The 14,825-nt window shown below is 37.1% G+C and overlaps 1 protein-coding gene across 1 annotated transcript in view; it reads left to right on the plus strand.

Moving 5' to 3' along the window:
- The first annotated feature begins 323 nt into the window (after positions 1-323).
- map7b (microtubule-associated protein 7b) overlaps positions 324-14,825 on the plus strand; it is a 29,925-nt gene continuing 15,423 nt past the window's right edge. Inside the window, exon 1 of the mRNA XM_058764443.1 lies at positions 324-676. Within this exon, the coding sequence (XP_058620426.1) occupies positions 559-676 (118 nt within the window). The 5' untranslated portion in view covers positions 324-558. The remainder of the gene's footprint in view (positions 677-14,825) is intronic.

Below are 14,825 nucleotides of genomic sequence, written 5' to 3' on the forward strand. Positions count from 1 at the left end.
AGAATATGTGCTCTTTACTTTGGATGGACAATAATTCATCTCTTTCCAGTCCATTTTATCCTACCGTTCTGTGTCCTGTAACTGTCATGGTGTCTGTTAATCCGCTGGCTCACCTTGCTGGTCTTCATACTGAATATTTCAGTAGGAAATGGAGAACTGTGCACGTGTGAGGCAGTGTTTCAGTGCATTTGTCAGTCTGTGGTACTTTCTCTGTAAGGGCCTGAGAGAGAGAGAGAAAGAGAGAGAGTAAGACAGACCAGAAGAGAGACAGTGGCAGCATCAGCAACTAGAGCAGCCGTGTCTCTCAGGCTTAAGGAAGAAGAGAGCTGGCCGCTTCTGTGGATTACAGGAACGTCAGTAAGCTGGGCTGGACTGAAAGGAGTTTTGACTCATCTTTCTTTCCTTTCAATCTGTCTTGCTGTGTCTTCCAGCTCTTACTGTGTCTGTTATTCTTCCTACTGTTTGCTGTATCATCTGAGATCATTCAGAGATGAGTGGGGTGCTAGCTGTTAGCAGCGCTGGGTACTGAGAGAGAGAGGCACAGGAGAAAAGGGGAGGATGCCGGCCCCCCTCAGGATGAGGAGGGGGGCCTGCAGGTCAGCTATCCCATCTCTCTCCACCATCGCTGAGGAAGAGGAGGGACAGCGGAGCCGCAAGAGACGAAGGAAAGGAGGAGGTACGTGGGAGGTCAGGATAGGAAAGATTAAAAAGGCTGATATAAAACACTCTGGGGTTTTGCTCTCAGGGGTGCTAAGCTAATACCTGGCCTATTACGTGATTGATGTGTTTGTGTTTTGTCGTTTGCAAAAGTTAAACGTTGTTTCAGAACTGGTGTGTGCCATTAGATGACAGCAAAGCAGTGCAGGGTTAATGATGTGTGAACGTTACTGTTTTTATATCTGTAATATAAAATGTTGTTTATACGTATATACACAGTTATATATGACATTACATGGAATATATCTTTTAAATTTATTTGTCTCTATGTGAAGCTGCAAAAAAAAGGGTGAAACTCTAAAGAAACAGTGACCAGTTACAGCATTAAAATATTTTAAAGCATATTTTCTCTCATACAATCATTTAAACTTTAGTCTTCATGAAAACCAAAGTACAAGCAATCCAAAATGTCTTGGTGAGAATTCAGGACAACCTATTTTAGAGCCCTGATTCAGTAACTAAATGTGCATAAGGAAAGTGTGGCCTTAATACTCAGTTGCTAACAGCTTCAGATAGAGTTTCTTTTAGGTTTGTGTCTGTACGTACTGGCATTTTTTTGCCTATGGCTGAGTCTTAGGCTAAAACTTAAAAACACAGCAATTTTGAGCATCATAGGTGTGATGCTTTTAAAAGCACATTCTAGTTAGGCAGCTTACGAGGTTTTGAGACACTGTGTGTTCTGAACCACTCATTCTTGACTGACCTAAAATACAAAAATATGTTTTTAAATGTTCAGTTAGATAATTGTAAGTAATTAGTTCATTTTACTGGCTAATCAGGTTGTTTAAGTTATTTAATTTTGAGTGTCCTCGTAAGCTGATTTGTGCTAGTTTTTGTTTGCTTAAATGAGTATTAATGGCAGTTTTGTGAATGCTGACTGAGAATGATGTCAGTGAGTCTAGAGTGAGCGTCAGCATCATGTCTATTACACTGAAGTGGAGCAAAACACATTTATCAGTCTCGAGTGTCAGTTTTAGCACCACTTCTACTGAGCAGGAAAAGATTTTTGCTCCTTTCTGGTTGGGAGTGGCTGTTTTGCCCCACCCATTGTCGCTACAGCAATGGCAGATGACTGACAAGTTGGACAGGATAGCCTGGGCTGTGGGTGGGTCACATGACCACCATGAAGTGGAATGTAAACAGCAGCACAGCTCTGTAAACTGACTGGAAGGATCCACATAGAGGTGGATGGGACTGCATGGACTGAGGCTAAAGGCTTTACATGTGAATTAGGGATGTAGGTTAATGCTCACGTTCAGTATTTTCTGAAATGACAGATCTCTTTTTATCAGGAATAATTTCTATATAAGCTTTCTAATGACAATTAGCCTAAATCACCTAACATTAAAATGTAACTCAAACATGCTTCAACCTATGAAGTCTGACTCCCGTTTGGCTTTTCACTTGCTCGGATTTGGGTCACAAGACTGTACTCAGCTGGGTCAAAAATCCGCTGCCTCACTGGAGCTAATGCTGGAGGCATTACGCACATACACTCTTAGGCTATGTTCAGATTTTTTTTGTGGGGTTCTGGTAACTCAGAAATGGAGAAATGGGCTGTGTGCCATTTAGAGATTTTAGATCCAGTCACTGTTTTTCCATTTAGGTGGCTTCTATCAGTTTTGTGTTCTGGGTGTGCCACAAAAGCTGTGCTCTGCACAAAAGAATAAAGCATTCCAAGCAAGGATGTGTAAGGATGGTCAACTAATTCAGTAGTCAATGTCTTGCTTATCTGAACTTCCCAGAGGGGATTTTAGTGCATTATTAAACTGTCAGCATAATTAGATTTGTTTATTAAATAACATTTTATGTTTTTATAAGTTTTTTTGTCACAGTTACTATGGTTCCAACCGTTCGTGGTTTTTGCTAGGGCTGCATGAGTAATCAAAATTGTGATATGATTTAATGCAATAATTAAATCACAAAGGCTTTGATGTAATTAAATAAAAACTAGGGATGCACCCATACCGTTTTTTTCCGACCCGATACCAAAAATTCTGAGTATCGGCTGATGCCGACACTGATTTGTTTTGTGTGTTGAACACAATCTACTAAATATAGACAACTTCATTTGAAAGAAAAATCAATGAAAAAATATATAATCATAATCTATGACAAAAATACTATTATAAACTAGGTTAGTGGATAATTCAGCAGCAAAAGTTCTAGAAACATCATGAGTGCACAATAATTTTATAAAATCTAAACATTTAGTAAAATAAAATTATTTAGTGGGGAACAAATAAAAGTGAATAAATGTAGGACTGAATCTGGTAAAATGTTACACATTGCTCTTTGTATTGTAAAATATATTCATGAAAAACTAGTAAATATACAGTTTTTATATATAAATTACTAAAAAGACATCACATTTCTTTTAAATGTATAGCACAGTAATGGAGGCAGCAACATATGATAGATAGGACAGAACAAGAAACGCTATAAATAATCTTTCATTGCTCAAAAGTATTATAATACGAAAGGCTCCAATACAGAGCGGCACACAGCGCTTATGCGCATCCTGTGTGCAGAATGATGCGCTTGAAGCAACACAGTCACCGCGCCGCATAGAGAAGTTCAAAGCACAAAGGGAAGAGACATTGAGGCACAGTGTATTAAATCTGTGCGATAGTTTATTGAGCCTTTTCTTTTAACAGTTTTAAATTTGTTACTGCGCTCTCGGAGAGAGTTTCATCGTCTTGACTGTCATAACCGAACGCAACATGCAGTTTGAACGCTGAATGGAGGATGCCAGACAGCCGCAGCGGAGAGAAGAGCTTACGTGAACTTGACTTATATTCATCTCTACCTCACATTAAACTATGTAAAGGCTTCAGAACACTTGGAATATAGTGCACAAAAACTTTATGGTCCTTTATAATGTTTTTGTGCCTTTCATGGGGCTTAACAATAACACATAACACTATACGCACAATATTGGATTTGGATCGGTCTCGTCTGACCGATACCCGATCCAGCAGAAAATGACCATATCGGAGCCGATACCGATACAGAGTATCGGATCAGTGCATACCTAATAAAAACATGCACTGCGTGTTTCAGAGTAAAGCATGGCACTTCTCTTTTACACGTGAGTGGCTCACTTTGCAGTAAATGCTGCTCGACACAAACTCCATCTCTGTATCTGTTCTGAGTTTGGGTTGCTTTAATGTGCATTTAGGAAAGTAACATGTGCCAAACATTTTCCCAAATTTGTAATAAGTGCTCATAAACCGGCTGTTGTCAACAAAAGAGAAGCTTCAAGGGCTCTCTGTAGTTTTCCACCAAAACAAAAGCTTGGTATTTTAGTGTTTGAAAATTTAAGAAATTAAGATGGCCATAACTACTTTTTGTATCGTATTGTAATTGTACAAACCTTTGTATGTTCATTCATGTTTATTTCATGCTGTAACTGGTATTTAAGAGGAGGAGACGGTTCATGTGCATTTCACACTGCCGCTTCTCTTGAACTGAGGCGCTACAGTGATCTGTCACAAACATTAAACATTGCCAAAATGGTATTTATTATTTGAATATTGTAATAATAGACTTTGAAATCAAATAGAATTTGGATTTCAAAACAGATTAGAATAGAATTTCAAATAGAATTTGAAATCCGATACTTTTTGATATAAAAAGTAACAAAGCACAAGTTTGTGATTTTATTGGATGGCGTGCTACAATATTCTGTTCATGAACTGAAAACAGGCAAGACTAACCGATTCTTTGAATTTAAGAATCAATATTAATTTTTGGTAACACACTTTATTTCGATAGTCCACTTTAGACATTCTACTAACAGTAAGCAACTACATGTGAACTAGCAGTCATTAGAGTATTAGTAGACTGTCTGCTTAATATCTACTAACACTTTATTTTGATGGGTCCACAACGTACAACATACTGAGTATGAGAAACTTTGCAAGTATATGTCAACTTATTCTACTCACCCTAAACCTACCTTACTGAGAGTTAGTAGACATGTAGTTGCAAATTAATGAGAATTAGTTGACATGTAGTTACAAAGTTACTTATAGTTAGTAGAATGTTGAAATAAAGTGTAGCCTAATTTTTAAACAGGGAATCGATTAAAATTGAAAAATCTATATATTTTTTTCTATCCAGTCCTAATTGAAAAGGGCCATCAGTATTTGAGCAGGTCTTTGTTTTAGCTGCTGTACAAACAGGACATTTCAATCACGCCTGTTAGTAAATGCAGTTGTCAACCCCAAATACTGAATGTGAATGTCGCCTTGTTCTGTACTCTGATGCTGTGTTGCTATGTTGTGGTTTATTTCTTGTACATTTCCCAAAGTGCTCATTGGATAAACTAGCACCCCGTTGTTTTGCAGGGGAGGAAGGGCAGTAAATCTAGACAGTGCACTAAATGTGTCCAAGCTGCTTATTGGATCACTTGCTGAGAGAAAAACTGCATTCAAGGGAAAAGGTCTTAAGTTAAAGAAACAATAGGTCTACTTTATTGAACCCCATGTGAAAATTCAGACTCAAATTGACTTGCATATTTGTTTCTGTCATTTCAAATTGTTTTGATGAATCATTACCCTGAATGTTAGGTGGTATAAAATCCTGTAGACGTTGTCTAACACACCCCGGAATAATATAATGGGTTAAATTGGGTCCTGTTTGATTTGTCTTGTACTGGTTGGTGAGGGTAAGGCTCCTCTGCTCTCTCTTCTGCTCTCTGTAAGCTTAGCATTAGCTGCCGCTAAGCTGCTCAGATCTCTGAGCCTTCCCGCCCCAATACACACACACACACACACGCGCACACATATATATCCTGGTGCCATGTGGAGAATTGCACTCTAATCGCTGATCTCTCTCTCTCTCTCTCTCTCTCTTTAATCTTGTATTTGTTCTGTACTGCACACACAGCAATCACACACAATTGCGATTTTATAATCTCACAATTTACACGCTCAAAGAGGAGGATCTACTATCTCCTCTCGATCAGTCTCAGATTTGAAGGGGTTGAGTGAATGTCCAGTTTTTCTCATCCATGTCTCCATATTCCTCTCTTTATTTGACAATGAATGAGCACACACATAATCATCAGCCTATGATGGATGTTGCATCCTTTGGACTTTGTGCATGCCTGAGGTTGTGTCTGATGTATTGGATTAGGATGGCTTCCTTGGTGATGTAGACAAGAGGTTTGCATGAGGTTTTCCAGTATTCTCCAAAACTATGAGTGAGATTAAAGGTAAGAGCTGTCAGTGATGTGCATTCCATTGTTTCCTAGACCAGATGTTTTTAAACTTCTTAATGCCAAGTTCTCCCAAATATGATGATCCTCTTTGCAAGGAAACGCTTCCTAAAATGTAAAGGCAGCAATATTAATGTTGTCTATGAGCAAATGTACATTGTACATGTTTTGTGAAAATGCTTTCAAAAGTAAACGAGTTGTCATTGTGCTAAAACTGAATATTATTTAAATAATAATATATTTTTTAAATAATACGTGATACATTTTTAAAATGATTTGCAAAATACCTTTTTATTTAGTTTTCAGGGTATCTTTTTATGTGAGTTTCTGCCACGAAATATATATATATATATAAAAAAGGCTAATTGTGAATTCTCACAATTCTGATTCCACCCTAGCACCTTTCTGGAGGCCTTTTTGCAGGTTAATGAAGGTCAACAGAAGTCATTCAGGTTTAACTTTCTAGTGCTTAATGAAGCAGTTCCTCATCAAAATCAAGCTATGTTAGTATCCATGAGTATAGTATATAATTGTTTAGTTGAGTTGTTACTTGCTCACATTAATCAAACAGAAGGTGCTCTGTCCGGTTGGATTCTGGATTGCGTTTGTAGATGTGACTGTGCCACGTGAAGACGTTTGCCATTTACCCAGATTAAAACATGCACTGTAGGGGGTAAGGACATGTTATTGGTCGCATTTGATTTCATAAGTCAGTCTTCCCACAAACAAGTGAACTCTAGGTCAGTGACACAAGGCTCAACTTTGACCTTTGCCCTGAAAGTTAGATCATCTGACACCTGGGAAACAGGAAGGTGCTCCTGGACACCATTCAGACTCTTTGCAATGTTATGTGTGACGCATTAATCCTAATCTCAGATATTATTTTGGATGGATCGTGTGCAAATTTTGCATCACATACAAAATTGGCTAGTAAGATGGTAAACAAGTGTTCAGTTTTAACAGGTATCTTTCTTCTCCTTTCTTCCATATATTATCTTGTGTAACAAAAGCAGGCTCCTGATTTACATAGCATTTATCCAGTGTTTTGTCTTCAGAAATCAGCAGTTCTGCTTTGCTGCACACACTGGCATGGAAACCGTTCACGGCAGAGCCAAGATAGACAACATCGACAGCAGTAGAAAATAAGAAGGGCTACTGCTAGAGTGTCACACCGCATGTTTGCCTGTGTTTGTATCTTATCTGTTTGTACTTATTTGAATATCAGATAACCTGAATGGAGGATATTTCCTTAAATCCTCCTTAACCTACATAATCTATAGTATGTGCTCACTACACTATGAATTTGTGGATAATTTGACTGTGCTTACTTTGAAATAGAGTATACAGAAGCTTGTTTCCACCACAGATTAAAAAAGAAATAAAATTATGGTAATTCTGACAAGAAAGTCAGATTTGTAAGAAAAGTCACAATTGCATTTTATTTTTTTATTTTTTTATTTCATGGTAGAAGCAGGCTTCCATAAGAATCAGTGTGCACCAACAACACTTCCTGGACTTTGACTTAATAACTAGCTATGGTTGTTTTTAAACAAAGCCTGTATGCCGTCATATGTTGAGCTCTGTTCATCATCATTAGTTTATTTGTTGGCTAAACGTTGGCTGAACATTCTAAAGTTTGTGTAACTACCTTAATATGATTTCATTAATACTGATTGCTGCTGTAGGTGGTTGGTGTCTGTGTACTCTTCTTGTTTATTCTGTTCTGCCGTCACTACATACTTAACCAGCCTGCGCAGCCCAGCATTCAGGACGCAGATTAGTAAGCTAATCAGGCATGGGCCTCAGAGCAAAGGTTCATGAGCTGGTAGCATTTTATGTCCTGTGCTGGAATGGAGAGAAAAAATGCTAGAGAAAGTGTTCAAAACCTGCCAGAACGGGCTCAGTTTATGCATTTTATGTCTAATCTCGAGAGGAAAGGCTTTGTGTTATAGGCCTACTGTAACTATGCAAACAGGTCTATCTTTTGTCCTAAGTATAGACTAGTTGATGTTGACTTCGTTCAGAGCTTTGATTGTTTTTGCACCCCTTGGGCATATATGGGTCAAATGAAAACCCTTTATTAGTGAGCTACATGAAGGCAAAATCAGTTGTTCACACAAACACGCCCCACGGGTGTCAGGTTAAAGTCATAATAGCCTGGTGTTTGTTTAGATGGTGCATATGTCGGATGATTTCTGTCACACTTGGCTGCCATTAATGACATTTACCAAAGATCAAACTATTTGCCTTGCAGTGATGTAGCAAATGTTTAGGATTGTTTTTTTGCAGTTTTATAAGCCGCATAAAACTTGGAGCTTGAATTGTCTGTAACACTTGAGCTTGCGATTTCAGGTTTGCTGTCAGGTAATTTCTAGGTTAAACACCACTGGGTCTCCCTTACCATCAAGTAATGAGCTAAAGCCTTGACACACACACACACATATACAGACTCATTTTTAGGCTTTACATTCTCTTAGGGATTGATAAACATGTATGCTGCTTTATAATAAGTCTCTGTGGAGAACTGATAACTCCAGGTTAGATTACTGTATTAATGAGGTCTGTGTGTTTCTATTCAGAGCTGGTAGAAACTGAGGTGATCCTTTCTGAATGAAATGTGAAGCAGTGATGACTTTTATTAAGATTGGTTCCTTTTTCTGGAATAGTATAATTTCAGAAATTGCCCTCAGTATTCATTTGAGACCTTGCCCATTGTTTGTCTCAGAAAGGTGATAACTTGCATTTTTGGAAAGCGGGTAAAATGGGTCAGACAGAGTTTGGCCTGGGATAAATCAGGAGCAGCATTGTCCTGGAATCTAGAGCAAGTGGCGGCCGTTTCAGTTCCATCTCCTCAGGGATCACACACGGAAATAGATTGAATAATATCACAATAGCTCTGTTCTAACACGTAATGAGCTGCCTGAGTAGACAGCATTCTAAGGCTTAGTTCACACTGCAGGTCTTAATGCTCAGATCGGATTTTTTGCTGAAATCTGATTTTTTTTTTGCGCTGTTGTTCACATTGCCATTTAAATGCGACTGCCATCAGTCTCATGTGTGAACCGTATACAGCCCTGAAGTGACCCGCATGCGCAGAAGAAGACGTGACGTCAGACGCAGCGCACTGTGTTTGCGGAAATAAAAATGGATGCTGCTCGTGTTAGCGTGTGTTTAGCCATTTTTAAGTTAATGTGCAATCGGAGCCTAAATAACAAAGTGATAAGAAGAAGGAGAGCGTGATTTCCTCCAGCACAGAATTGTGACGTCTGTCGCATTTCAATAACGTAAAAATCCGTTGGCCGTTCAGACCGAAGTCGCATTGCAAAACATTGGATATGTATCCGATTTAGGACCACATATGAAAGTGGCCTGGGCCTGATTTGAAAAAATTAATTTGAAATTAATTGTGGTTAAAACTCAAAAAGCATGTCTAATTAATTGAATTCATTAAACCTGAACAAGTAAATAGTTTATTCAAATTGTAACAATTCTGAAGCATTTTCTTTTCTATCATATTTTTCTGAATTCTTAAATCATTTAAAAAAAAAAAAAAAAATTCTGAATATTTTATAATTTAATGCAAAATTTGTTTGTTTATCAAATATGGTGGTAATCAATAATTGATTTTTTTTTTTTATAAAAGCATTTTTAAAAATGTAATCAAGTGCAAATGTTTCTTTTCTTCTTCTCTTTTTTTCCCCCACAAATAAAGTGCTGCATTACAGAGGTTTACAGTTTAAATCAAAACATTGATGTAAAAAAATGTTGATATTTCTTAAAATAATAATATTTTAATAAATTGTATTATTGTTGATGGAACATTAATGCTATATAGTATTAATATATTTCCGTTCATTTCTTCAAGTTAAACCTTTATTTTGATGGTTGTAGTTAGTGTTAATTTTGTCAACTAAAACTATGACAAAAAATCTTCATTGACTAGCGTTTTTCCCATGACTAAGACGAGACGAAGGCGAGACGACAATAAGGTTAATAAACAATAACTAAGACTATATCAACATGCAATTTCGTTGACGAAATAAGACGAGACTAAAATGTATTCAAAAAGATAAAATTTAACCAAAAACCTTTTTATTTTCTTCTTCTTCAAAAAAAAAAGGAGACAATGTTATTGCGGACTGCTCTACACTCCTCTACTACGCAAGCTTTCATGAGTGCAGTTGCCAGATATCAAAAGTTCAAATCCCCGAATCAGAGCATTTTCTGCCCGGTGTTTTGCTTATTTTAAGCAACCTGGCAACCGTGCGCACGCGCTCGCTCCTCATTGCAGAAGCGCCGCCGATAATCGGAAAAACACCGACAAACAAGCTATAGTTTAGCATCTAAATGAAAGTGTCACTCAGCCAGTCTGTGTTCTGTCATGCGATCTTGACTATATTGTTTGTGATTGTGATCGCTGAATAAATGCACTTACTCAACCGCTGTTGTTTTAATAGAGAAATAGGCTATTGCCATTTGGAATTTCACTGTTATAATATTTTTCGTTTGTTTTAGCAGTTTTCATAATGTAGACAGAGAGATTGCATAAGTCTTTGGTATTAGTTTATATAATAAAAAGCCTATAATAAATCAGTCCACTAGATGAGGTAAAATAAACCATGTATGAGTCCACATTCTGTTGATTTGTGCTTACTGGTGAAAGTCCTGTACCATGATGGTGGCTGAACAAACTCAGGGTTACAGGATTAGTTTTGAGTTGACAAAACCAAACCAGTCCAATCCGGCTTTGTTGGTACTAGGGCTGTCGCGTTAACCGCAATATCGCAATACCGCAATACCGCGCATATTGACGAGCATAACCGCAGAGGAATGTAACAACCGCAGCAACCACGATATTTCCGTGTTTTCTTTTTCGTAAGGTTACGCCCTTCTTGTTTTACACTTTGTGCATGTGTACTGAATATTAGTAATGATAACAATGTGTACCATGCTGATTTGTACAGAGGCTCAGTAAATTTGCACTTAACAAGCCCAAACAGACAGCGAATGAGAGAGAGATCAACTGATCGCGTGCGATTACCTGCGTCTATCCTTCAGGCCGAGTCATGTATATTTGTGAAAACAGGTTGTCATGTCCAAGGAAAGCGAAAACTGTCTTTGCATCGACGCTCTGCTGGTCAGCTGAGCCTTTAAAAGTGGCGCTCAAAGTTAAAATGATTTCAACAGCGTGTTTCATTACATCTCTCTTTGAATGAATCAGAGTTTCTGAACGGGTAGTTAAATGAACAGTTTAAAGACTCACTCAACAGACAGTCTCTTGATGCCACCTTGTGGCGTAACAATGAAGCTGCACTGACTGACAGCCCATCTAGAACACGCAGGTGAAATATCAACAGAAAAAGTCTCTTTTCGGTTAGATTCGAGGATCAGAACTAACTGTTATATATAGGCTAACAATAGACTAACGATCTTATTGTCAGGTTTATGTTTTGTTATGTGGACCGTTATTTTGTCATTCTCTTCTGTTTACTTCATTTCCTGTTTCAACATTATTTAGTTTCGATTTCACTAGTTTCTGAATATGACCTCCTTACATCGTAACACATACACACACACAGATTATATATATCGCAATACCGCGCTATTGAGCTACTCAACATTACCGCAAGGGAAATTCCTTCACCGTGACAGCCCTAGTTGGTACCATGAAGCTGATCAACTTTCTCTGTCAAATCAGGCTTTATCCTGAGTTAATGGAGCACGTGCACATGAAAGTTTGACATCAGTAATGAGCAGCCAATCACATAAAACTATGATTCACTTCTTGTGAGAGAGTCAGTGCAAAGATTAGCTTTTTTCCCATGACTAAGACGAGACGACAATAAGGTCAATAAACAATAACTAAGACTATATCAACATGCAATTTCGTTGACGAAATAAGACGAGACTAAAATGTATTCAAAAAACTTTACCAAAAACCTCTTTATTTTCTTCAAAAAAAAAAAAGAGACAAAATGTTATTGCGGACTGCTCTACACTCCTCTACTACGCGAGCTTTCATGAGTGCAAGTAAAAGTTGTAAAGTTAGTTTATAGAGTTGATAATATTTATAGATATAAAAACACTTAAAAATCTAAATTCATATGTAGTCATGCTTAAAGCTATTGATTCTAAAACTTATTTATATTGCATATTATCTATATGTTTACATTGATTTTAAATAAAAGCTTAATAATTACTATTAAACTAAGCTGGCTTGTATAATTAATTAAGGGTATAATAATTATATAAATATAAAATAATTATACAAAAATAATCATCTGGAGTAGTGGCTTTATTGCATCAGGGACATGTCACTTTTAGGGTTGTAACGGTATGAGATTTTCACGGTATGATAATCGTCTCAGAAAATATCACGGTATCACAGTATATATTAAACAATAATTCTTATCAGTAACAATGACTCTTAAAAGAATAAGAACAAGTTATTTGAGTGAATAAATCCTTTATTGCAACAAACTTAACCATTTTAATGAAAGTAAGTCTCCCTTGTGAATTTAAAAAAGAAAAAAAAAATTATTTGAAAAATAAAGCTATAAGCCTTATGTATATCTATAATCACACTTTAAGATTTTAATTAATGTTTTAAAATGTTATCAAATTAAAATGTAACAACTTTTATTTTTGGCAAAGTGCTGCACAACAGAGGTATACTAAGTTAAAACATGGACAAACATGATATTCCTTAATAATGTTTAAATAAATTAATTATTATAAAGAATATTATTATTATTATTATTGTTGTTGTTATACATTTTAAGTACATTGTACAATGCTAATATTTCTGTCATGACTTCAAGTTAAATTGAATTTTTTTTGACGGGTTGTAGCGGACCTTTGAGTTTCAGAGTGTATTTGACAATGGTTTTCTCAGAGCAGCTCTGCTGATGTTCATGTTTATGTAGACGCTGAAAACACCATTAGTGTCATGCATGCATACTTCAGTGTGTAGATAAAACGGCGCCACTCATATCTTTTGATTTATCCATCCATCAGATTGCGCGTTTTACGTGACAACCTCGTTAACTTGTTACACTGTAAATCTCATGTTCACGACTGCACTGGGATTCCCTCTGCATCACGGAAATTATATGGCCTTTTAACTTGTTAGAAATGCGACATACCTTTATTTGCACGGAGGGATGGTGTCCGCGAATATTGGCGAACATGTTGGATGTATTGCCTGCTTTTGCAGCCACTTTGCGTCCACATTTTTCAAGGACAACCCCGCGTTGTTTTTTTAAATTTTTTATATCCGATGTATTCCCATACTGCAGATTTAAACTTTTTTTCGGTGGGGGATGGAGATTAGATATAATCTCTGTCTCTGCCATTTCCTCAGCTGCAAGTGCGTGCGTGTAAGCAGCCACGTGAATGCAGAGTGAAGCAGCCGAAATAAATTGCATATGCACGGGTGAGATTATTATTATTTTTTTAAACCGTAGATATGCAATTGTTTACGGTATGATAACCATGCACGTTCAAACCGCGATAGACCGTCATACCGGTATATCGTTACAACCCTAGTCACTTTGCTTAAAGATGATTGGTCAAATTTCGGTTTCATCAGAACATAACCTGCCCCGGAGAAGGTTAGCTGTGGAGCGTAAGTTACTATGGCGATGAACACTGCTAAAAGCCAAACCACTTTCATGGAACCTAAAACCCAGAATTGGCGCAAACTAAACTGAAACTTACCTGGCTAACTTGCCTTACCTTGCCAGCTAAACCGGCTTCATGGTACAGGCCCCGGGTGTTAACCACATTTTCTACTGATTGAGAGAGGAAAAACTGCAGTAGATTGACTAAGAATGCCCTATTTTACTGTCATGATGAGCGAATATTGTAGAAAAATTCCACACTAAATAGTGACTAAACACGACCCATTAATACATGTTAACCAGGAGTCACTCTCATTTATAATCGCGACATCATCTGATAAAATCAACATGCATCTAACGTTACACTAAAGAGCGGCTATGCGGTGGTTTTGGCTATATTACTTTTTCATCTCATGCAGCGCACTGCCTGCGTCTGAGTAACAAACTAAAAAAAAAAAAAAACAGTGCTTGGAAACACTGTTTTGTATGTGCTTCAGTATGTGTAGTAGATGAAACTGCTTCTTCATTCACTCTGAGACAGAGAACATAGACTTATTTTAGTAGCAGTCTTTTAAATATTCAAAGACATCAGTCCATGTTGCAGTTTAATTATACAGCCCTACTTTTGATATATTCATCTATTTGTTTAACTTTTAGTTTTATGACTGGATTCCTTTTGCGTTGAAATCATAGGACCATAGTTTATTATGTAGAAAAGGATGCTTTGTTTTTGGCATGAGTCGTCAATGACTTTTGCTAAAATGTTCTTTGCTAGTTTTGATTGTTTTTGTCCTTTATCTATTCCCTCCTCGTCTAGACACACCATCTGCCCATGGCTTGTTCATCCCCTCCTCCCCCACTGTGGAATTATGGGTAGCACTGTTTAAAGATCACAGTTTGTGGGAGCTATAATACACACTAGCATGTGGGTGTTATGTATAGGATGGCTATAGTTTAACTCTTTTTATGCTATTGAAGCGTCTTACAATATGTTAGAATTTTTGGCTTTGTACCTCGTTTGTATTTAGGATATTATTCTGAAACAAGATACATAACCTCAAGTTAATTGAGGGATGTTGTGTCTGCAATTTCTGTATCGTAAGTTTGTATGAAAAAGCATGATGCACAACAAGGTAACCTATAACTATTATTGATTGATGTGCAGGATGACGCACACAGTAGGAGGTTGATTGGTTTTATAGAGGGGGAATCAATAACACAATTTAACCAGTTTGCTGATTCTGATGTGTTAACTGATCAAG

This window comes from Onychostoma macrolepis, chromosome 23 (genome assembly GCF_012432095.1).
Source record: "Onychostoma macrolepis isolate SWU-2019 chromosome 23, ASM1243209v1, whole genome shotgun sequence".
Lineage (NCBI taxonomy): Eukaryota > Metazoa > Chordata > Actinopteri > Cypriniformes > Cyprinidae > Onychostoma > Onychostoma macrolepis.